Raw genomic sequence first — 27,266 nt, forward strand, 5'->3', positions numbered from 1 at the left:
AGAAAAAAACATAAAAAATCAGTTTATTTAATTTAACTCTTTGGGGAGGGTTGTCCATCTCAGTGGACAAACATACTCTGTGAGGCACAGGCTATTTTATAAACAATGACTCAGTTTGCATCAAAAAGTTGAATAAATTACATATAGCAGTGATAAACAGTATTGTATTTTGAAAATAATTTTAAGTTATTTTAGTAGTATTTTTAGCCTTTTTCTTTGCTATATGGTCTTTTTTTTAATATTTAAAACGACCGAGCGCTTTTAGATATGACAAAACGACTGGTAAATTTTGTGAATTAAGCAGTAGTGAAGATGAGTTTCAAATAGACATTCAAACAGACAAATTTTACGAAAATACTATTCGCACCGAAGATAGTGATGAATGTGATGATGATATTATCCAACCAACAAAAGAAAGAAGAAGTTAAACAAATTAAATGAAGAGCGGAAAGACATTAGCGAATGTGCCGATTCTCCTCCAATAATCGAGTTTGACATACATCAACAAATACCCCGACTATAAATACCAAGCAATATAAGACATCCAATAGATTATTTTACTTTATATTTTACAAATAAATTATTAGACAATATAATACAAAAAACAAACCATTATGGCAGCACAAAAACACTGACTAATGAACAAATATACTGACTAATCAGTGGCATATTCTAAATGCGAGGGAAAGAAAAACAGATTATATTGTCTGTTCTGACAGAAAAGCACCAGGAGAAAGGCGGCGAACGACATTTTATTGTAAATCATGTCAAAATCAACCAGCTATGCATTTTGGAAATTGTTTTGAACGTCACCATTCTTTTAAAAATGATCAAAAATAAATTAATGTTATAAATGTATGTCCTTCAATGACCACAAATTTTTGTCAAACAAATTGCATAACATACACAATGAAATCAAGTTTACAGCCGGTTCAGTAGATTGTTTTGAAATCGGTGCCGTCCCGTACGTGTTAATATATTATTTTTCATATGTATAATAATAAATCCGATATTGTTTAAGAGAAATATAGAGTGGTGATTTCTCGTTACCATTTCAAATCGTAGTGTTCAAATGAAGATATGCTATTTATCTAACTTTAAAGTAAACATGAATATCTCAATGCATAATATGGGATCGTCAGGATTGAACAAAGTAATATATTCTACCATCAATTTATCATTTATCATTTATCAATAATTTGTCACTTACAAGCTTGTACATTAAGGTGAGCACTGCAACTGGCCACAATTTCACCGCTGTCGTTCTTTCTTATGGCGGTGTAGACACCCGAATCACTTTGGGAGCAGTGCTGCAACTCCAATTCGTGAGTCAAGGAATCGTTACTTGTTCTGGTGATGACTCTATCGGCCAGGCGGTCTTCCATGGGGCGATTGTCCTTCAGCCAACCGGTCGAAGTTTTGCTATCAGATTCACGCAATGTAAATGAAAACTTTGCGTTCTCACCAGCTACACACGGAAAATAAAATCATAAAAAAATTAGAAGAAATATTAAATATGATATGCATTTACATTATTACGTCACATTTCACTTATTACGTTAGATTTCAAAATGTCAAATATAACATTTAAGTTTTTTTTATTGTCTGTTTTCTAATCTGTAAAATTTTTGGGTCCGTAATAATTTTTCTTCGAAAAAAAAAATTTACATATTTATAATATATCATTGATGACATAACAAGTTTAAAGTTCAAAAGTAGTTATTAAATTAAATATAAAGATTCTTTTAAAATAATTCTGATAGTGAATACTTAATAATCTGAAAGAAAGATTTATAGGTATAGGTACCTACATATAACATTTTTTAAATTATATGAGATTTAGATATATTCTACAAATATTTCAATGAAAAATAAACTGTATTCAAACCTGACATAATACTTTTACTATAAATAATTTAGATATTAGACAACCCTAGCAGTAATTTTATCACAATATTCACAATAGAAATATTTTTTGAAATCATACAAAGAAAAATTATGCTGTAAATCTCTAACAAAAATATATTTGTTTATTTCTGTGATAATATAGTTTTGAATAATTTACAGTTTTATACATGGTTAAATGAACCAATGTTAATTATTGATTTTAGATACTTATCTGAGGTTAGAGCATGCTAACACCATTAGTAAGTTATCCAAACAGAAAATATTATAAGTTAAATGATCCACTGTTAGATTCACAAGAACAATTTGCATGTTTGCCAAGAAGTCCTGTAGTGGCCTGGCGAGCTAAAGAAACTGAATTCTTTATTAATTATAAAAACGCATTTGATATGTACAATGTATACGTACAATGTTACATTTGATGTAATCATATTTAATATAGGATTTGTTATGTTAGATTTAGTAAACAAGATTTTACAAATGTTATACTGTTTAATTTTCAAATAAACATTGTTTTTATATTTAATATATTAAAAAAACAATATTAATTGAAACTCGTTAATATTTAAATATATATTTATAAAATATTATTAGTAATGACCCATGCTTTTTAATGTAAATGTCTGAAAACCATGCATGAATGTTGCATACAGAATATAACGCCAATATAACCGCTGATTAATTATAATGATAAACATTATTAAAAATGTAAGGTTTTAAATACTAGTCAAAATCAACAATAAATTTTACATAAATTTAAAAATTACTTGTTACTTTATTTCTTCACAAGCATTTTTGTTCCTCTGTCTACACTTTTTTGCCGCTCTCTGCTTTGATTGTTCAACTATTCGTTATTAAGATGCCTCATATGCAAATTGTGAGAAACATAAAATATCTACCTTTGCGCAAACAAGTAAAACAGTCACCAAAGTCAAAATTATCAAAAGATACATAATTTTGAAAGGTGATTGAAACAAAAATAAGTTTATAACTAGTGGTGTATGGCATCGTGCCTTAAGGCAAATTGTTGGAACTTCCCGTATCAAAAATTAAATTTTTAAAAAAAGATTAATATGTTTTAAACTTTGAAAAAAGTAGATTATCAATTTATTTAGATTTGATTAGAGAAATTTAAAATTTTTGTAAAGAAATTACTTTTTTGTAAAAATAAACTTTTGGAAAAAATATTTTTTTCAGTTTGAAATATTTTGGAAATTTTGAACTTTTTTTCAAAATAATCGCACTGCTTTAGCTGCATAGTGAAGCGCGTAAGCGCCGCGTCCCCGTCTAACGAACAGACGATATCACGAAACTCATAGAAATGTAAACAAAATTGATATACATTATAAAAATCAGTCTAATAATCATTTTTGAACTCAAAATGCATTCTTTTTTACTTTTTTCACTAGATCACCGAAACCGCTAGATCTGCCTTGATCAGTCTTCATCTTGTCAATACAAGTAAAATGTTTTTTGAATTATTAAAATCGGACGCTCCGTTCTCTTAAAAACTGAGTTACAGTTTTTGGCACTTTTTGCTCCGTATCTTTGAAACGGCTAGACCTGCCTATGCCAAAAACTAATCAGCACGTCTTATTAATAGAAATCGAATGTTTTTGAATAATTGAAATCGGTTGAACCGTGTTCCCGAAATCGTCGACAAAAATTTGTATCCGCACACACACACACATATACACGCATACATCCATTTTTTCTAAAGTATGCCAAAATGTTCAGAAACCTCTGAAAAGTAAAGATATATAAAAATTTTCATTTTCAATTTTTTTGCGATTATTATAACTGGCCCTACGGAAAGTTAAAAAAAATACAATTCGCGTCGTTTAAAAAAAAAAATCATGAGTTATTAGTTGTCTTTAAAATTCCGTATGCAACATGCTAATGAGAATTATCTAAAATACAAAGAAGCGGCACACACGTTCGATGCTGCATCCTTCAATAGTTTTCGAAAAAACGGTATCCCCGCTGTGTCCATTCATCTGGCGCGATCCTTCGATGGCCGTGCGAGTGCCCGTTGATCCGAACCCTACGGCCGCCGAAGCAGCAGCCGATTGCTGGTGATGGTAACTGGACGACGACACGTGCTCCTCTCCTCCGGACACAGATGAAACGGTGGTAGAAGAATACTCTGTTGTGGAAATGAACGAAAACGATCCATGATGTATGATGATATTTACATATGCAATACACACAATGATTGCTAATAAATTAACACTACGTGAGTTTAAAACTACGTGTGCTGCGATAGAAGTTGCGTGTATAATACATATAGAAATTTAATAGTTCAACAGAATGGCTATAATTTTGTGGTAACGACATTAACAACGATTTATATAAATTATTATTATTCATTTTAAAAATAATAAATTATTGTATCTACATGTAACATGAATCGCTTTTTGAGCAGATATACGATATTATGTATAGAGCGCGAAAGTAATTATCTTAGGGGGTGTCCACTAATCACGTGAGCAAGTTTTCAAGGATTTTTGGACCCCCCCTCCCCCTGATACATGGTGATATTCAAATTTACCCCCCCTCCCCCACCATACATCACGTGTATTTTGGAGTACGTGAAAAAACTGTAAAATTTTTGAATTTATTTTTAAAATGTTTGATCTTTTTTTTAAAAAAATAGTTAAAAAATAAATACACGTGATATCATACCATACCCCTCTCTCCGCCACGTGATATTTCGTGATTTTTTGTCAAACCCCCCTCCCCCTAAAAACCTCACGTGATTAATGAACATATTACATTAGCTTTTCACTTAAATATCGATAAATGAGATTGTTTATAAATGTAAGGGTAAAGTAGAAAATATCTTAAAACTTCATTAATTTGCAGTTTTTACAAAATACGAATCATCAATCAAAAACTATTGAAAGTAAAAGATAAAAGAGCATGTTTCGATAAAAGCTGAAGGTCTATAATCGATAAATTGTACTCAATTTGCAAGTCTATCATTTAAACTTCAAATAGAATGTTCGCTACAAAATTCTTTCAACAAAGTCGTTAACCGAATACCACAAAATCACATGTCCTATGAGTTCAATTAGAACATCAAAATGCAATGCAAATGAATCGATTTATATATACAATTATATGCAAAATAAAGTTAAATTATTGAGAAATACATCTATATGCATCGAATGTCATTGAATTAACTGAATGAGATATAAAGTAAAATAAACCTTCAACATGGCTGGATGCAGAATACTTCATTGAATATTTTCCTGACATCTTGTCTTCTTCTGATATTTTATTTGAGTCTTTGCTAGTCTGGCGAACGATTTCTTCCCTAGTGCTGGAAGCAGACGTTTCTGCCTTCGATGTCTGCTTTCCACTAGATTCAAACTTATTGCTTTCTGCAGCTTCTTCTTCACTCTCAAGAATTTTATTTTCTTTAATTTCTGTCTTTATAACCTTTTTATCTAATTTGCCAGGGCTTTTTGAGGCATCTATAACTACTTCTTTCTCTGGTTCGGTTGAAGATTTTTTCTGATCGTGAACTATTTTGTCAATATCAAATTCGAGTGTTCCGCTTCTGGATATACCTCTATCACTAGCGACGATAGTTCGGTCTGTTTCTGTCCTTTCCGATACTTCTTCGATGACACTCAGATCTTCAACAACTTTTATTGATTTACCAAAACCGCCAGTTTCAACTGTTCGACCAGAATGATAATCATCCACAACTTCTGAAACTACGGCGAAACCGTGATCAAAGCTATCGCCTAAGGTAATTGTCTTGTCATCAGATACGTCGACGATTTCTAGTGACGCAACTCCAAAATCAAATGATTTTTTAGCTTTATCGCTCAAAGAGCTATCTGGACTTTGTATAATAGGCTCTTTGATATGCGATTCGGTCGATTTGCGTTCGCTTCTTCGGTTAATCGAAGTCTGTTTTCCACTTAATTCTTCTTCCAACAAACCCGACTCTCGGGTAGCTTTTTCTATTTTAATCGATTCTTCAGAGCTTCTCAATTTAGTTGTATTCTGGTCTAAAACTTTAACATCAGACGCAGTAGAACTTTCTTGCAATATGCTCTGTTTGCTTAGACATTCTTCTTTTATATTGCTACTAAGAGTAGAACTTTTTATCTCTTCCTTTACGGTTGACTCGAGTTCCTGGTTTGCAGTAGCAGAATTTTTCGAAGAAAATTCCTCTTTAATTGCTTTACTCTCAGAAAATTGAGCCTTTAATTCTAATTTTAAACGCTTTGAATTATCTTGATCAACCGATATTTCGTCATTCGATCGCTTATTAACTAATTCTTCGCTAGATTCGACAAGTTTCTCTTCAACGACCTTTTTCACACCTGCAGTTGTTTTTTCTAAGATAATATTGCTGTCTTCTTTTTTGTCTGTCTTTTCAAGTTCAGTGACAGTCTCTGTTTCGATAACTTTTTCGCTGCTTAAATCTGATTTCTTAACAGCACTTTCAATAGAATCGTTGCTTTTTGACTTTCGGCTTTTATCAAACGATTTATCAGTTTTAGAACTGGGGTTTGTTGTGGATTCGTCTTCACTAGATCTATGATCTACCCGAATATCATCAAGTAGATGATCAGACAAAGCAACTAAAATAGAAAATATTAAATTAATTGAAGTATCTATGAGTAGGCAAAATAAATATCTATATCTGTTAGTTTTTGTCATAATACTAATGTCGTTAGTCCTAATATCATTGTCGATGTAAATTCACTCACCTTTGTCGTTAACGCAATTCGATATTTCTTCTTTCCAGAACTTTTTAACTTCTTCGGTTCGTGCTTTCAAAGTGATTATTTGATCCTGCGCAGATATTTGAGATGATATGTCACTGCAAGAACTGTTACCAGAAACTGCTGGATGAATAAGATAGATGGTTTTATTTTCTTCCTCGCCCAAGCCTTGACGTTCTAATAAACGAACTTCAGGTAACTGGAAAAAATAAAAAAAAAAAATTAATGTTCATTAAAAAATATAATCTATTTTGTTAAATTTTATTCATTACCTTGATGATATCTTTGAGCAAAAATACAGATCTGTCTTCAGATATTCGACGTACTTTACAAACCTTAAAAAATTAAACTATTTTTATTCATCTGACTTATTTGAAAATATAGACCAGTTGTAAATATCAAGAATTTCCACTGTTATTAACTACTTCCTTACCAATACTCTTGACTTAAACAAGAACAAGTATCTTTCCTTGGAGTTCTCTGAAGATTCCGGTTGTTTTTCGTCACTTTCTTCAGATTTTTGATCGTTGTGTGATTTTTCGTCACTCTTAACCAGCTTTTCCCAGTCTTCGGGCGATGCTGCGGTAACAGTAAACCAGTTATGATCGATTAATCTTCCTAACTTGCGAAGATCGCCGTGGTAACCTTCTATACTTGATAAAAATTTGTTATCTAATGCCCTGAAATGATTGATATATTTATTAATTATAAAACGATTTCTTTAAAAATTAAGAAATTATATACATTAATGTTACACGACTATCTTTATGATTAATAATTTAAATTTAATTTCTAATCTTATTCAAATGGGAAAATTAATTATATTTCGCAATGATAAACTTCTGAATAGCAATTATGAAAGCAAAATTAAAATAAACAAATTATATAAAATGCAAAATTAAAACTAATAAATGTAATCAATTTTATTTTATAATGCAATAACTATATTACTACATTCATGTTAAAATTTGAAAAACAAAACGGCATTCAAATTTTGCGGCAATTCTGAAAACCTGTTTGTGATTTCTAGTAAATGTGAATACGAAATTTTTAATAAAATACTCCCAAAACAAAGTTAATTGATTTTTCTCATATTGTATATATATATACTTTATTATAAGTTACATTCATAACATACCTTGTGGGAATTGCTAGCATAAACTCTAAAGCTTTCTTAAGATCAGTGGCGTCTTCGTTTAGCCGAGATGTGTATTTGACTAGTTCCTATAAATAATTTATTTTCAGTGTAAATAGTATATATAATTATTATTATATTATTATATTATTAATCAAATGTAAAGAATAAGAAGTTTCAGTTGGTATATTGTTACTAATTAATAAATTTTGAAATAAATTTATTACTGATTATATATATATATATATATATATATATATATGGGGTATCCCAGACTTTGACGTGAAGCCGAAACGGGATGAAAAAAATTCTCACGTTGCTTCAAATCACGCGTTTTTAAGTGCAACCTAGAGCATTAGTAAAATTATGACCATTTTTTAGTTATTGTGATTGCATTTAATTAATTTTGTTTATTTAATTTAAAACTTTGGATCCGTTCTGAAGTCTAAATGAACAAAATTAATAAAAATTTATTTATTACGCTCATAATTTCTAGACAGTTAAAGTCAATAACTCAATACTATCACCCAGATTCGGCTTGACGTTAAGATCGGGTACACATGTATAAATCATTCCAGATTTTTAAAAAACGGACGGTTTCTTTACAGATCACAAAAAAATAATCTCTTAACATAAATATCAACTTGAATAGAATATTAGTACTTAATAAAAATAAATGTTTGTATAGAGTTTAAATTAGTTCAAGGTAATTAAAATACTATACGCACTGACTAACATAAGTATTAATAGATTTGTATATATATATATATATATATATAAATGTATATATATATATATATATTATAAATATACATTGATTGTCTTTTCGCCCTTTAAACATTATTATAAAATAGTTAACAACTCATTCGTTAAAATACTAAAATGTTAAAAAAAATTCTTTATCAGATATACGTTTCGACACTTGATGCGTATCACTATTTAGCAAATCAACCAGGACAAATCACAAACTTAAAACATTAAAATTAGTTTTGAAAATCATATTAAAATAGAAAATTATATCGAATAAAATAAAAATGGCAGTTTTCAATATCTTTACATATATTTTATAAACGTTTCCTTGAAAAATATCAATTAGACACCGCATTAATTAGTGAAAACTTTATTTTCCAAATGAACAATGTTCAAAATTTTAGCTATAACCTCAATGTTTATTAGTTCATGCAATTTACGTTAATACTTAAACTTCATAAAATCATAATAATAATATTATATAATAAAATTACTCAAGATGTTAAAAGAATAATATGAATAATAAAAATATGTTTTTTCTGTAAATGTAATATAATTTAAAATGAATTTAAATCAAAGCCTTAGTAGCAGAGTATTACTTAAACTGCATAAAATCATAAAGATAATAATATATAATAAGATTACTCAAGATATTAGAAGTAATTTAATTTAAAATGAATTTAAATCAAAGTCTTAGTAGCAGAGTATTACTTAAACTGCATAAAATCATAATGATAATAATATATAATAAGATTACTCAAGATAATAAAAGTAATTTAATTTAAAATACATTTAAATCAAAGTCTTAGTAGCAGAGTATTACTTAAACTGCATAAAATCATAATGATAATAATATATAATAAGATTACTCAAGATATTAAAAGAATAATTTGAATAATAAAAATATAATTTTTCTCTAAATGTAATTTAATTTAAATTGAATTTAAATCAAAGTCTTAGTAGCAGAGTATTTGGGCTTAACTTTAAAAATTTTCCAGTTAAATATCTTGTGATAAAATGATTATCATCAGTTTAAGTACTTATTTGAAATGCAACATTTAATATTATGTTGGTAACTTATTTATTCATTATCTAATATTAGATTCACAATGAATAACATTTGAATTTAGACTCAGTATGAGCAATCAGATTGCAATTTAAGAGAATTCACTTTTTATGAAAGGTTGCCAAATGTTCTATTTATAAATAAATATTTACATAAATATTTATTTATAAAGAATCACATACTCACACACACACACACACATTTATATATATATATATATATATATATATAATTTTTTCATTATATATATTATTTATTTTATTATATATAATAATATATAATAAATATAATTATAATAATAAAATAAATAATATTTTTTATTAAATCCTTATGACACCATATTCATTTTCATTTATAGATGCAAAACAACTGAAGTAATATTTCTGATATGTTATTTTAGAGTACACGAATAACAATTGATAATTATATATCCAGTAGTTTTTTTTTCAGATAATTATTTTTGGTTTCAGTTATTGATTATAACTCGATATAAAACATCAAATTTACTTTAAATATTAGCAAATATAATTTTTTTTTTATTAAAAGGGTTGTGTCGTTTCAAATTCATGTCATAAAAACTATTTGTATTTTGTATTAGCTAATTTAACGCACGTGTTTCGAAATGCCGAGTTAAGTGGAGTAATAAATGCAAAGTGTCAAGATTGCGATGTGTTTACATGAATTTAGTCCATGATCACATTGCGTAAGTAACAGAAATGTAAAAATAAATTTCTAAAATAAACTCATTCATTTCTAATATATATATATATATATATATATATATATATATATATATATATATAAATGTACCCATAAAATTTCCACTTAAGCAAATATTAAAAAAAAATGACACAAAATTCAGTCAAATAATCCACAGCAAAAAATTGAGCTTTCATGAATAATAAATAAAATTTCATCATATTTTAAAATAACAGAAAGTAATTCATTAGTAAATTTAAAACAAATAATTAGTAAAATAGATTTTTTATAATTTGATTTGTAGAGCGTTGAATTTTGAATAAAACTTATTCATTTGTTCGCTAAGTTAATTAATATCTAAAAAACATGTTTAATTTTTTTTTAAATTTTCTCATGCTATTTGCATATAAACTTTGATTGAATTGCGCACTATCTAAAAGACAATATTAAGAGCTAAAACACTCAGAGAATTTTTTTTTAATAATTTAGAAGCATTTGAGCCTTTGGCAGCAAAGAAATTCGAAAATGTCCATATTGAGGTCCACCCTAATATATATATATATATATATATATGTGTGTGTGTGTGTGTGTGTATGCGTACGTGTATGTGCGCCTGTATTTATATGAAAATAAAATAATAGACGATTCCGCCAGTTGAACTAAAATCCAACTTGTACATATCCATGTATAAATAAATATTAACCATAATTCTTTTTAGAAAGACAAGTGGCGTTAAGTAATTACTGTTGTAAACACGTACAAAAGTCTAGCCTTATTATTAATACGTTATATGATGCCAATCTACATCTATGAGACATGCCAATCGAAATGTGTATACTTATTATTTAATTTAGTATCCAAAGCTTGAATGAACTGAATATATAGAACGGATAAATTAAAAAGCTCAGACGTAATATGTACAAGGATAATATTGCCAAAAACCATTTATATCACATAACCGAAACCGTCTCGCCTCCGCCTCGGGAATAAAATTATCCGATGCATGAATCAACATATGAATTTCAGTCGCAGGTGTAGAAACATATGTAGAATTGCTTCCTTCAGGACAACATTTATGTTTTCTTTCAAAAGCTCATATACTTATACATGATATCTTATGGTGTTGTTTATATTTTTATTCTAGTTCGTTGACTTCTTTAAAAACTGGAATAATCATATAAACATTGCAAGCTTAATAATTATAGTTTTAAAAACATGAAAATGATTTAATAGATCATGTTTCCAATTATAGTCAAAAATAAAAATATTTTTGTATTTTCATCGTTTGTTCTATATATAATAAATATGTAAAAATAGATATAAAAAATATAAATGTTAAAATAGATATAAAAAATATAACGTTATAAAACTCGAGAAAAAAATAAACAAATGCCTCTAAAGGTTTTTAATTCTTAATTATATATTTTTGCACCGATTTAGAACATTTTAAATAATGAGAAGCAAATAAATGTTATCCCTAATACACCCTATCCACTTTTCAAACTTATTATACGTCAAAAACATAAAATAAGCAAAAAGTTATAATAAGTAAATACTAGATTTTTGTTAATTAATAACAACAGGTTCAACCTTTCAAGCACAATCTTTTGCACATTTTTATAAAAACTCGGTATAATAGCAATGGAAAAAACTCAATATTGATTTATTTTTTGTGAATATTACAAAATGGCATTATGACGTTATATTCGATAGTTACTACAGAAAATATTATGTACCTATGTTATAAAAATTGCTACTAAAAGTAATATTATATAGAAATTACAACTAAATTGTCAATCAAGCAAAACCGAAATATGAAACATATCATTTCTTTTTTGAACATTTTCAGCAGTATCGAGAAATAACGTGTTATCCCTAATCACATGCTTATTACCAGCAAAACTTGGAGATTCAAGAGGTATTTTTTTTTAAATTCAAGATTATTTATATAACTACACTCAATACAATATAATTTGAATTTGAAGAAGATGGCCATATTGAAAACCGATCTGTATATAAAACTGTGTGTAATAAGTCAAAATAGCATCTTTTATAATTTTCTCGAACTGACGTAATTCTCGAAGATTATTAATGTTAGTTAGTTCTCAATTTAGATCTCAGTAAGATGATGCTATTCTCCGTTGGCGTGGACAACTTGGAATAAACAGCAGTTTAGATTTAAATTTAGATTTTGTTAGAAATCTCAAATGTATTGACAGCCATTTAAAATGATCGAGGTACATATTCGTTGAGATAATAAAATAGTAGAATAGATAAAATAAAGCTATAAACTTGTATAATAATTAAAAAAAAATTATGATATCAAAAATGCAACCGACGATAGATTTTGCATGAAAATCTTCTAAGCTTCTAAGTTAATGCTTTAAAAATTCAACCAACCATAAAATATAATAATATTGAATTTGAATAGTTGGTAACTTGTATCGTAGATATCACAGAAAATAAGCTAAGCTGAGATACAATATTTCAATACTTGAGCTGAGATACAATATTTGTAACATTATAATTATCAAATTCAAGACTATTCAAATACACACACACACACATATATATATATATATATATATATATATATATATAAATATATACTAATTATTAGGGCTTTAATTTTTCAGTTAATAATGTATATTTCTTATCCCTTAATTTATCATTCATTTTCAAGTTTTTGTTATTCATTGTAAAAATGTATTTCAGATTGCTGAACGATGACAAATTAAGTGTCAAAACGTTTTTTAGATATAAAGAATTGTTTCTAAATCACCTATTTCTAATTCGGCGATTGGGCTGCTTGTATTATATGAAATATGAGCAATACATATTTTGTTAGAATTAAATTAAACATAATTATATTATCATATTTAAAGATATAGAGAAAAAGCATGCAATGAAAATATAATACTAATAAATATGATACCTGTAACTATCAGTAAAAATTATAAAAACCAATATGATATGACTCTAAAGCACAAAAAATATCTTAATTAAATTTAATCGTAAATTAATACTTATCTTTTAAATTAATAATTATATTTATTTGAAATTAAACCAGTCTATTAAAAACGTAAAATTGAAAAAAAAAACATAAATATTTACAATTTTAAACCAAAACTAATAATATTTACCGCAACATAGTTAAGCAACGCATACATCTTAACCTATTTATTGTACTAAGGCTAAGGTTAATTCTTAATATATATTATTCAAAAAATACCGACCTTCAAAAGCAGCTGATAGTCGTTAATTCGTTGGAGTGGCAATTTCAGATGTTCAGTCAGACTTTTATCGTCAGACAAACTTTGAGAAATTTCCTGAAATAAAACATATTTTTAATAAAATAAAACTAATTAATTGAAAAACATGTTATATATATATGAAGCTATGTAAAATATTAGAAAAGATGAACACCTAACACAAAAATATTTATAAGAATTATTATTTTTTCATACGTCTCTACAAATAATTTAACGTATTAATATAAAATCTGCATTGCAGACAAATACATCTAAAAATGCTTCTCATAAAATTGTTAAAGTGCATAACAACTGCTATCAATTATTAATACACAATTATTGATAGTTTTAGATTTTCTATAGATATATTATTAATGTGTTTTATGATATATTACAGATTGCTTATATAAAATTATAAGTCGAAACGAATGCGAAAATGAGAATGTTCAAAATCACTTTTTTCAGTTGGTTTAAGATTCCATTCATACATTACAACATCAAAATGCACAAGCCAAAGATAAGAATGAAAAAATAAAAACAAAAATAACAATAAACGTTATATTTATACGTTGTCGAAAAAATTATATAATTCTCATCATGACGCAATTTGCCAAACTTTGAAATGCTTACTTAATTATTTAGTACACATTATAGAGTAGGTTTATCACATTTAAAATTATCCTAATAAGCTTTTATATACGTATAAAATCAATACAATTATAACAAATTTTAATATCGGCTCACTTTTTCATATTTAATTATTGATTGTATATACTATACATTCATAAAACAAATTATGCTATATATACTACATATAATCCGGAACAAAAATTACGAATGATAAATTTTAAACACTAAAATATATTCTTGATAGTGATGCATAGTTCAAAATACATGATTATGCAATTTATTCTACACCTTCGCAAATGAAAATTGCGAAGGTGTAGAAATCAAATCATCATGTGTTTTCACAATCTGCATTCTAGAAGCATTCCTACGCTTTTATGCGATTTTATGATATTTTTGTAGTAGCGGAAATTACATACCATTATAACGTATAATTTTAATTTAATTAAATTAAAAAATTAATAAATATTTTCAAAAAAATTGGTATCGTGGTGAAAACGTTAGATATTGTATGAATCAACACATCCTAACGATCTCTATGTGATGTTCTGCGAAAACGTCAATATTTACGGTGGAGACGCCGATACAAATAATACAAAGATGAACCACATTTTGAATATTTTGAATATTATCTCAATAGTTACAAGTACAAAAGTTATATATGATATTATAATAAGCATCTTAGTCCGTGTACATAAAAAAGAAACAACAGTGATCGCATCGTTTGTCATTGCTGCAACATCCAATAGTTTACTAATACTTTGTATCTACTATTGAAAGCTCAGTATCATTTATTATATTTTTTTATATCTTGTAAAAACATTATTATATCAATTTCTATGCTTATTTAATTCTTATTATGATATAATTGTATTTAAAAATTATTACTACTAAACAAAAATTAATAAAAAACTGTTTGAATATGTGTTTATGTCTCAAATATTTGTAACCAGTTGGTTGAAATATTAATTTATTCATTTATTTTCCAGAATAAGATGAATAGAGTAGAGGCAAAAAGACTTAACAATTTCTAAAAAAAATGATTTTCTGTTCTGTATTTAAATTTTAAATCAATATTTCAACTAAAATATATGTAAAAAATATATAATAAATAGTTGAATTAAATTTCACAGAGAAGCCGAAATGGATTTATTTTTAATGACATACTCTAAATTTTAAGTGTAAGGAAAACATGACAATGAGAAAGATGCTCCGGTAATTAATAAATGCAATAAAAATATACATAAGTCGTGATAAATGAAAAACAAACAGTTACTCAAACTCAAACTCAACAGTTATTACAACAATAACAGTTGTAATATATACATATATATATATATATATATATATATATATATATATTATGAGTAAATGTAACTATATACTTAATTATGATTATTATTTTATATATTATCCTGAGAACAGTCTAAGTTCTACAATATTTTCTGCATCCCAAGACAATATTGCATAAATTGCAATGACTATATAATTTTGTGTTTTGGTACATTAAATATAATCGGAAAAGCAAAATCAATTATACCAGATTCTAACTGGCAACTTTTCAATAAATGTGTTAAAGAAACCGCGATATTTTTAAATAGATCTTGATAAATTATGAGAAAATTTATTATATAATATTTTATTGAGTGAAAAAAGTGTTAAGTAATTTATTTTATTGATTCTGAAATTTTTGTAAATTCTGTAGCTGTAGGTAGTATAAAAATTTAGAAGTTTTATTTAATTTTTTATTACATCATCACAAAGTTACCTCAATAACAAAAGAAGACAATGAAAACGCAAGTCTTTAAACATAAAAATAGTAAAAAAGCTTTATTCTTATAAATTAACAAAAAAGTAGTAAAAATCAGCAAATTTTGACTGATGTTTCAGTTACCAATTAATTGTAATTTCTATTATATTGCTCAGAAACATATTAATAAAATTAAATTAAATTCAAGAAACTAATCGAATCGAACCGAATACTAGCCTTGTTGTTTAAAATACATTTCAAACCTCAATTCAATTAAGGCCTTAAAATTCATATATAACAAACTTCTACGCTTGTTACAATCAATAAAGGAACACTGATTGAATATAAATCATCAAACAAAGTGAAAATCAGTAAACTAAGTAAATATGAATTTCTTTATAACTAGAATTAAGTAATGTCTCATAAAACGTGTAATACGATACTTATATTACTTAATTCAAAATTCTTTCCCGGTAAACACGCTAATATATATAGAACGCTATGCTAAAAAATTGGCAAGGCTAATACTAGGCTTCACATGCAAATAGACACATTCGCTTAAAAATGATTTACTAAACAATTTGATAGATTGCAAGGTGTTGATAATTACAAAATGCTATAAATGTATATAAAAAATATTTACCAAATTGAAACTTGTAAAATGGTAATCCAAAATAACTTTGCACGGTATTTCACAAATATATTATGACACTAACACTGAAAACTGTGGATACTATTATTTTTAAAGGCTCATGTATAAATATATAATATATACATATATATGTACATGAATTTATACACGAACACATATACAGTATATGCATATGTATGCGTGTATGCCCGAAATACACATAAACACACAAATATATATATATATATATATATATATATATATGTATATATATATATATATATATATATATATAATTTGAGTTTTAATTTGAAAATATGAAAAAATTAATTTATTGATATTGTATATGATATTAATATACAAATATATAAGTATTCGAAGCAATCACTGTGAAATTATTTTAGATTAAAATAAAAATGTATTTATATTTTATAATAAAAAGTATATATAAAATTATTACACGTAAAAACACTAGAATTGAATTCACAAACACAAAAATTAAATCCAAGCAGAAAATTGTATACAAAAATAAATAATTTAGTTTCTCTAAATCGTTTACTATAGATATATACATACGCGAAAAGCAAAACACAAAAACTATCTTTTAGATATGTATATATGTATATAGACGATCGTATCGAAACTTGACTATAGACTGAAATCTCCAAAAAGTTTGCAGTATATATTTCGAACGAGATAAATTCTAAGCGAAATTTGCCGAATGGCCGCACACAGCCGACAAGGCGTTTTCATTTGGCAAAATGTCAAATCAAAGTAACCGTCGTGAGATGACCCGACCGGGAGAACGGCGACCGGCTTATGATACAACGATTTCGCATTACTTGATATTCAAAGCAAAAAAGGTTATAAAATTAGCATCTCTATGGGAATAATTATAAAATTTATTTCTACTTATGAACACTCTTCGAATTATTCTAGTTTGGAATCATTATCAAATTTTTTTCCCAATTTAATTTATATTCCAATTTAAAAATAATAACGTTAAAGCATTAATATCTAAATTCTGAAGGGACAGACAAAATGGTATATATGGACAAAATGACACAGTGGCCTTATTTAAAAATTCACTAGTTTTAGTAACGTTTCAGCGACTGTATAACGTTAAGAAAGCAATGATCACAATCCTGTCAGATGTTGAGCGTCATTGTCACAATCTTGTAGCAGTAATCAGTTCAAACGTGTATCGCGTTTTAAAATTTCATTTTAGGATGATTTTATCATGTTTTTGGGGACTTATTTATTAAGATTTGTAATTGTTTCAATTAAAATCAATACACCTATGCACTAAGCAGTGATTATCGTCAATTTTATTGCAACAATCAGGTGTTTCATGAAATTTTGATTAATTATTTATTTATGTTCAATTTCAGACTAAATGATATAGTACCATTCGCAAGCATTACAAAGTTAAGTAAAAAGAAATTAAAACATGTCAAAGTTGATTGGCATTTAACTTTTACTCCATGATACTTTAAAAACAGATGAAAGGATCCACCGTTAAAAAAAACTTGAATTTGTAGCATAAATTTATTTCTCCGTACTAAGCCCAACGACGTATGACTTGATCCCTTTGGGCTCATGCTTTATGTGTTGATGACCCAAAGTGTACCAAACAATTTCTTCGTAAACTGCCTTCTTAAAAATATGCATCTCAGTATGTCCTTAACCTATATGTCATTTTGTCCTTAAGGAGGTTGTTCGTTTTTTTTTACAAAAAATGCAAGGTATTTGTTTTTGTTTTTCTCGAAATGTATTTATCATAGAGACATGCGGTTTTTTTAAACAAAAATTACAAAATCATAGAATATTACGAAATTATTTTCGCCGTCATTTTTTAACCATGGGACACCAAAGTCGGCCTTGCAAAATCGATCTCTTTTGCGGTGCTACAGATAAATCCGTTGCGCATCGCCCGAAACAAAAAAAAAGAAACTACGATGAAGAAGAAGTTTGAATCCAGTCCCCCTACCAAAATAAAAGAAATAAAGCAAGAAGGAAAAAAATGGCAGCTATTTTAAAAAAACGTGTTAAAAAAGGCCTTGTTATTGGGGCGAAAAGCTTCGCAAAATTTTTTTTGCGTTATGTTATCAAGTTGTTTGAAGTAGGGGGACTAGGTATTGCAGTGGTAAACAAATTTAAAAAAAATGCAAGTCGATTCGACTTGTAGTTTTTTTTTAATTTGTGGCACCGCATTGAAAAAAGTCATTTTGAGAAAAACGTATTTAAAGTTTTTAATATAATGTACTAAATACACCATTTAATTTAATGTACTACATACACCATGGTGTTCAAAGATGGTGATCATTAAAAAGGTCATGTGCATGAGATATTATAATAAAAAAGAGAGCAGCTGGCATACAACAGCTCGCGGAGAGATGAAAAAAACGGTTTCAGAGAATCATACATATAGAGATATATATATCTATAACTTCGTCAAAAAATAGATATTGAGATGATTTTTTTAAAATAATTCTAAGGTTTTTAGCTTTCATAATATCAAAAAATCTCCAAATCGAAATATAAGTTTTTACTTAATTATAAGATATATATTATATTACTGGTAGTCAATTAACCAAAGATCATCTAAAACGATTGAGACTGGCTCATATTTATTTATTAAATATCATTAAATAAATAAAAATGTATAAAACCTATAAAAAAAACCTATGCAATTTTGACCATAATTCTCCTACTTATGTATGCTTTTTATTATTTTTGTTTGAAATTATTATCAACCTTAGTGTTGCACATATATACACTCTCTAAAAAATTCTTGTTCAAAATCATTGTTTGTTAGTGCTTGTATTTAATTTATAGCCGCATATAAATCGTCAATAGATGAATTAATATCGATATGTTTCATCCATCTATGATTTTAGGTTTAGATATAAAAAAATAATAAAATTAAGTTTTACATGAACACACTCCTACAACTATTATAACTTAGAATCGTTATCAATTTTTTTAAATCTTATAGTGACATTTAAATCTTCATCAAATCCAATAATATCGATATGTTCCATTCATATGTGACCTTAGAGTTAATCATCTATTCATCAATAAGTTTATGTTATTATTTTTGGGAAGAAATTATTTTTACATGCTGGAACGAACTGTACTTTCCTTTGAGTGCTATTACTCAATTAGAACAGTCTATTTTAATACAGCTAGTGTCCAGATTACTAAATTGAATATAATTAGGCTATGATAATATAAATAGTAATTATATTTTTAGAAACAAGTGAAAAATATTCTTGCGTAGTTTTATTGCTAAAAGACAATTAATTTTAAAGCAAACATGACAATAAATTCATCACCGATTCCATGTAAATAGATTTATCTTAAACAGCTCATTCGATCAAATATTTGCTAGTCAATATACATAATTTATTTTCAATAATTTTCAACATTTTAGTATATTCGTATAAATACAAGTATATAAGTTTAGGATTGTAAAATTTTGGAAGCACGTAAGATAAAAAAGAAAAGATTTTATGGTATCTTAATTGTTTCATTTGACTACAGTACAGACTCTGACAATAACTCGAATGGTCTGCGATTTTATTTCATGTTATGCATCCCAAGATTTATATATATATATATATATATATATATATATATATATAATCATAAAATTCATATTTAAATTTACGACTATAAACTAACTAGGCCAAGATTCTTGTGTATTTCCAACGTAGGCTATTTAAAATAGGTTGCATTATGCTAAGAAACAAAAAAAAAAACAAAGCATTTTAATGGTGAATTCTGTATTACAACACTAAATTTTTGGCATGGGCATGTTTAATAATTTGAACATAATAGTTTGCAGAAACGGATTTGGTTTTAGAAAATACTAATAATTAAAATTCAAAACAAACAAATTACCTAAACTAATGTAAAGAAAAATATTAAACATAATTTAAACGTTTTTATATAATTTGAAAAAAAAAATCTATAAAGCTTATCTATTTAATTTCTCAAGTATGCATGCGTATCGATACATAAATAAGAGACAAACTTAAATCAAGGTGAAATTTTTTTGAAAAATATATGAAATGAGTAAACGGAGACAGTGCATGTAAGAAATATTTTTATCTCAAAAAAATATTTTTCGCGCTTTATTAAATAAATAAACTATTAAATATATATATATATATATATATATATATATATATATATAAGGTTGTCAAATATCTCCCTTCCGCCTTTTTGTATTATAAACCAAGAGCAAAAAAGCGGAAGGGAGATATTTGACAACCTAATATATATATTCTTGTTATGACTAAAACATTAATCAAAATGGCAGATTAAATCCTAAGCTGTTAATACCAAAATAGCTGAAATTTCCTCGCTTATACTAAAAATTATCTTGATTACTAAAGTTCATAAAACAGTAAAAGCAAATAAATAACTAGTTTTTGATGATATATGAGAATAAATAAATATTAAGAGTAATACAAAGTATCGTAAATCTATCATCAAAAATAAACGCATTTTTGCTTCAAAGTCGAATAACTTGTCGAACATTCCAAACTATCGTTTATTTGGGAGTCAAAAATTAATTAAGAAAAATAAACATAGTTCAACATACACACACACTTAAATACATATATATATATATATATATATATATATACATACATACAATTTGTATGTATAATGGAGATTTAGGATTAAAATTCTCCTGTATATATAGGGCATGAGACGCTATTTCTAGAAGAGTATCGTGTTATTCTGGCAGTGGGCCATCAGCCACATTCGTTGTGTGCGTATTCGCAAAATTCGCGCGTCGAACGGTCCACATAAGACGAGACTCCTTGCGTAATGGTAAACAAGAGCGAGGGCGTAAAGCAGGGACGAAATCATTCCGATCTAATCGATTTCAAATTTTTTACTTAATTTAACTAAGTAGATATTAAATGCGTTCCTAAATGCTTATGTATCAAACTGGTGAAAATATACTCTTCTCAAACTCACACACACGCATATATACAGGGTGTCCCAGACCTTGACATCAGGCCCAAACGGGATTGTTTAAAAGTTAAATAAAAATAATAACTCACGCTGTTAGAAAATTATGAGCTTTTAGGCGCAACATAGAGCTGTGGTGAAATTTTGACGATTTTTTTATTATTGTAATTAACTTTGTAAGTTTAAAAAACAAAACAATTTTGTCCCAAGTTTTCAAGAATTGAGACTTTTTGTTGAACTATAAATTAAGTTTTCCTTTAAATCGGTGACTTCGAGAATCTCTTCTTTATAAAATCCCCTAAAGTGTGGCAAGTTTCATCAGAAGTTGCCGCATTTAGAAACCGATTCTGCTGCATAACAGAAAAATGTTATGACAAAGACATGTTATGAAGAACTTTCCATACTAAAATTGACAAAAGCCATGCGGTTGGTGTGCAGCCAGGCGAATTTCTCAGGTTGCCTGATAGAAAACATAACCTAGAAGCCGCACAAACGACAAAAAACGATGTTAGATAACAGTGTGTTTCTGATACAGCTCCATAACATACGAGTGACGTTGCAGTTGATGTGTAAAACGCCTGAATACACAGCACATACATGACATTTTGACAGTATTCAGTATGATTCATTAGCATAACGTATGGAAGTCGGAGCGTAACATGGCCATGCCATAACATTTTTCTGTTATGCGTCAGAATCGGTCCCTTAATCAGGTTTGTAAAATGGTAATATACTCATACTAATCTACGGAAAATAAGTACTACGATGCCCATCGCCAAATTTTATTTGATCGAAAAGTGTTAAGGACAGTACTTACCTCACCTAGTATCAATAACACTAATGTGCACTATACCAAAAAAAGAGTTAATGGATAATAAATGATCTGATCTAACTCTTCGGGTTAATACAACCAAATACACAACCGATACCATGGTGAACGAGGAATATATATTTATATATATATATATATATATATATATATATATATATATATATTAGGGCGAGTCACTTAGGCACATATGATTTTTGGATTCCAGGGATCAAAATAAGATACTTTTGCTGAAGAAATCATACCTCTAAAATGAATTCCGATGGCCCGTGCATTGACCCTAAAATAAGGGTTAAATTTTGAAAAACCTCTCAGGGGTTGAACCAGGGAATTAAAAAGAAACGTATTACCGCATTAGATAATTAAAACTGATTTAATAAAAAATAAAATAATAAAATTCAGATGCATTTTACATTTTAAACAAATGCAAAATTTGAACAACAAATAGTAGTAGTATTCTCTCGTAAAAAATAGAAATCTTCTAAAAATTTATTCTAATAATATATTTGTATGTGCTTCTTTAAGCACAAACTCGCCTAGTAGATGCAACTCTCTTGGCGTAGGAGATGAAGAAGGAATTTTTAGTCGCTCTTGACGAATAGTTGTTATATTTTTTTGGGCGTCTACTGATGTAAAATCCAATAATATAATCTTACTGCCCATTATTCATCATCATATAAATATTATTCCTAATTGGGTGCAAGTAAATTCTGACGACCACCGTTTTCATGTAAATTTTAAAATTTATGTTTCTAATTACTAATGCATTTAAAAACAATGCATTAAAAATTGCATGTTGAGTTCAAAACTATCATTAATAACACAGGTCCACAAAATAAAAAATAATGTATGATTGAGTGTGCGACATATCGACATATGTCTTCCAATGTAAAGTCAGAATTGGGGGTCAACTGCAAAACACGGAGAAAAATAAAAAATAACAAATAAAATTTTCGATCTAGTTATTCTTCTGCATAATAATTGTAATCTTATCATTTTTGTCCTGATGACCTGAGTAACGGCTTTCTGCAATGCTTTTATAATCTTTATTGATTTTTTTTTGTATATATATTTTCTAATATGTGCAAATATGTTCGGAGATTACCCAGGGAGCATAATCATATTTTGCATTGGAAAACTTATGTCGCATACTCAATTCAGACAACCTATTCATTTTGTGGACCTGTGTAATCGTCGATGTTAGTGGTGAGTTCAGCAAATTTTTAATATGTTATTAAACATATGCAATAAACAATATGGACTATAATTTATGGTATGGAAATATATATATATATATATATATATATATATATATATAATAGCAAACCTCAAAATAATCCTTGGCTTCATCGTTTTCTGCTAGAAATCTTTGAGCTCCAGTTTCCGCCAGACAGTACTGTGCATGCCGATCGAAGTCGCGTTCCAAACGCAGGAAAGTTTTTCCCAATAATCGTGGCTCGGACGCGTAATATTTCACACCTTCCAACAAAACTCTAAGGAGGAAAAGAAAAAATGGTAATAAGATAGAAATGAATTACACTTTTGAAAGCGGCTTTACATATCCTTATCTCCTTCAACTAATATAAACTCAACTTTTGACAAAACAACTATGAGAAATTGTATGTATATGCAGTGCCAGCCAAACGCGCAGGGATCCTTGTCTCATCTTCACATAAGAATCAATAAATAGTAAAGCAAATTGATTAAAAACTAGTGGTGCATGGCATCGTGCCTTAAAGCAAATTGCTGAAACTTTCCGTACCGTAAATTATTAAAAAAGCTTTGCAAAACTTTGAAAAAATTGGATTTTTGAGCAATATTGAAATTTTTGAAAATAATTGACTTCTTTGAAAAATTTTTTTTTTATATTTTGATTGAAATTATTAACTTTTTTTAGATAAACTATTTTTTATTGTTAGCACTTATAGATAACTTGTATAAATGTAAATAATACATGCAATATTAAAAATTAATTTTAAACAAATTTCTAAACGCATTATTTATTTTTTTCATGCCGCAGTCATTTTGACTGCTTTCAGGCTATGTAGGTATAGTCAAATCGTACGCCTTTCTAGTGTTAACAAATCGCGCTGGATAGCTGATTTCGGCTCGAAATATCAAAGCGCGTAAACGTCGCGTAGTCGTCTAACGTGTAAACATTGGTAGTAACCAATATAAATGTACATAAAAATTTGTACTCATTATTATAATCTTTATAAAATATCTGATAATACGATGAAAATATGCCTAAGAATCATTTTTGACTGCCAAATGGCATTATTTTTACTTTTTTCATTAGATCTCCAGAGATGCTGGACCTGCCATCACAAAAATTTCACCTGTTGTTTATTTCATCAATACAAGTATAATGTTTTTTGAATTATTTAAACCGGACGCTCTGTTATCTCAAAAACAAAAATACCATTTTTGGCACTCTTTGTCCCGTATCTCCAAAACGACTAACCTGCCTTTGACAAAAACTAATAAGCACTTCTCCTTATCAGTAGAAATCGAATGTTTTTTGAATTATTCTAATCGGTTGATCCGTGTTTGCGAAATCGTCGACGAAAATTTGTATTCGCACACACACACATACATCCATTTGTTCTAAGGTTCAATTCTTGTTCAAAAACCTCTGAAATATAAACATATATAAAAATTTTCATTTTCAATTTCTTTACGATTACTATTTATTACTACGGGATTACTACGGGAAGTTAAAAAATTCGACGCGGCGCTACGCGCTTCGATATTATTAGTTTTTATTATTTCAAAATTCTCAAACATTTTTTTTTCTTTTCAAATTTTCAAAATAATTTAAAGCTCTCAAAATTACGGTACAGAATACGGAAAGTTTCAGCAATTTGCCTTAAGCAACGATGCCATGCACCACTAATAGTATTCTTATAAATTTTTTCACAGAGCTTTCGGCCGCCTCTGCCTATATAATCTCAATATTTATTCATATAATAAGTAAAAATTCAAACCGACGCTGAAAACTCAAAACTAGAAATATAACAGCTCCAAAATGCAACACGCAATCATTTAAGTTTCAATTATTTTGTTGGTTATTATAATCATTATATTGCTAAATATTTAACTCCTTAAATATAAAACATTCTGGATCATGATTACAATATTGTATGAAAAATTATTATTACGTTTTGTGGAATTCTGCAATCTCGGCAATATTAGAAAATATCACATCTAAATTATCGCGAACAAGCCTAGGCACTTTTCCTGGTTTCGGCCTGGCGTATCTCGTAACCACGTAGTCCAGGTCTCGGCAGAACTCTTCTTCTGTTTCTATCAGTTCTTTGACAACTGCTCTGTAAAATTAGAAATAATTCTAAATCATCTCGTTGCTCTAAAATATATTCATAAGTAGGTCAATAGTATTTATCATAAAAATACATTAACATGCAATCACAAGAAGTGAGAATAGATCGAATAATAGATGAATTTAGTGCATTTTTGTTGTATAACTACGAAATAAATATTTATATTAGGCTTGCAACGAATAGTATAATCGTCAAAATGCCGAATACCGAATATTCGGCATGTTCCAGAGACCGAATATCGAATATTCGGCAACTATTCGGCAGGCTTTTGGCGCCGCAACTCGTTTGTATTCATGTAATTACTATTATTAGTTGTTATATTATAACTCGCTATGTGTATATTCAAGTTGTATGCCGAGGCTTGCAACCACTATTCGGTTACTCTTTGTTATTTGGAATATTTGGCGCCATTTATACTATTCGGCTGAAAACCGAATATTCAAATATTCGGTATTCGGCCGAATAGTATAAATATGTGATAGAAAAATTTACTAAATAGTAATTTACTATTTGGTATTTGGCCGAATATTAAAAAAGGTGCCAAATATGCCGAATACCGAATAGTAACCGAATATTCGGTGCAAGTCTAATTTATATAGCTCTGTAACTCGCACCAAAAATTTTGTTTCCACAAGGTTTAATTTTCTAGATTCTCAAGGATTATTTTTTTCATAAAATATACCAAATCAAGAGTTCCATCCTTATAGACCAAGAGCCAGTGAACCTTTTGAATAACGGTGTTCCTGTAAGGCTAAAAATTTTTGTACAGGTGATTCTTAACGTGCTAAGTACGGAAACGACGGTCTGGCAGGTTTTAGCCCTGCACATTATGGTCGTCCAGGCGTTTGAAAGTGTAAAAAACACCCGAAAATTAAGCTTGTTCCTGTAAGGTTCAAATTTTTATACGATGTAATTTACTCATTGAAAAGTTCGAAAATCAATCTGCCAGACCATTTCGACCTGCACAAGTACCTGCCAGACGAGCCGGAAAGTGTGCAAAAAATGCCCCAAAATAAACTTTGTCCTGTAAAGCTGAAATTTACATATGTGTTTATCTAAGCAATTCTAAAAAGGTCTGTGCAATTGCCAGACCATTCTGGCTAGCATAAGCCCTTGCCAGACGAGGGCAAAAATGCTATGGCGGGAGGCGAGTAATAGGCGTTGCGTGAAAACTTGTAGCATATATTCAAACTATATTATGAGAAATTACAAATTATGATCAAAATAAATTTAATTAGTCACAATAAAATATATATATTATCATGAATTAATCATCATTATCAGATATATCGCTAATTAATACTTCAATTCAGGCTTCTATTGAGTATCAATTGAATTTTCTGAAAATAGGTGAAAGTTGGAAAGAAACATTTATTTCTGAATGTTCAACGGAGGGTAAGAGATTTGAAGAAAAAATTTCACAGGTAAAAATTATGAATTTCTTTTTCAGAAAAAAAGAAGAAACCTATTAAAGCTAATAATAAAATTCGCGAAATTCGTGTCCAACGTGATTTGACTGGTCGACTGTTAGCGCGATAAATC

General features: G+C 28.0%; 1 protein-coding gene across 1 annotated transcript in view; it reads right to left on the reverse strand.

The window, feature by feature from the left end:
• LOC113375352 (obscurin-like) overlaps nucleotides 1-27,266 on the reverse strand; it is an 84,384-nt gene that overhangs the window by 17,915 nt on the left and 39,203 nt on the right. The window contains exons 6-15 of the mRNA XM_026615287.1: nucleotides 25,545-25,712; nucleotides 23,711-23,876; nucleotides 13,540-13,632; nucleotides 7,792-7,877; nucleotides 7,087-7,333; nucleotides 6,926-6,988; nucleotides 6,639-6,852; nucleotides 5,118-6,509; nucleotides 3,842-4,051; nucleotides 1,211-1,468 (exon numbers count right to left, since the gene is read on the reverse strand). Coding sequence (XP_026471072.1) covers nucleotides 1,211-1,468; nucleotides 3,842-4,051; nucleotides 5,118-6,509; nucleotides 6,639-6,852; nucleotides 6,926-6,988; nucleotides 7,087-7,333; nucleotides 7,792-7,877; nucleotides 13,540-13,632; nucleotides 23,711-23,876; nucleotides 25,545-25,712 — 2,897 coding nt within the window. The remainder of the gene's footprint in view (nucleotides 1-1,210; nucleotides 1,469-3,841; nucleotides 4,052-5,117; nucleotides 6,510-6,638; nucleotides 6,853-6,925; nucleotides 6,989-7,086; nucleotides 7,334-7,791; nucleotides 7,878-13,539; nucleotides 13,633-23,710; nucleotides 23,877-25,544; nucleotides 25,713-27,266) is intronic.

The sequence above is a fragment of the Ctenocephalides felis genome, unplaced genomic scaffold, assembly GCF_003426905.1.
Source record: "Ctenocephalides felis isolate EL2017-DRISC unplaced genomic scaffold, ASM342690v1 CF-g0.4_SCAFFOLD_01886, whole genome shotgun sequence".
In the NCBI taxonomy this organism is placed as follows: Eukaryota; Metazoa; Arthropoda; class Insecta; order Siphonaptera; family Pulicidae; genus Ctenocephalides; species Ctenocephalides felis.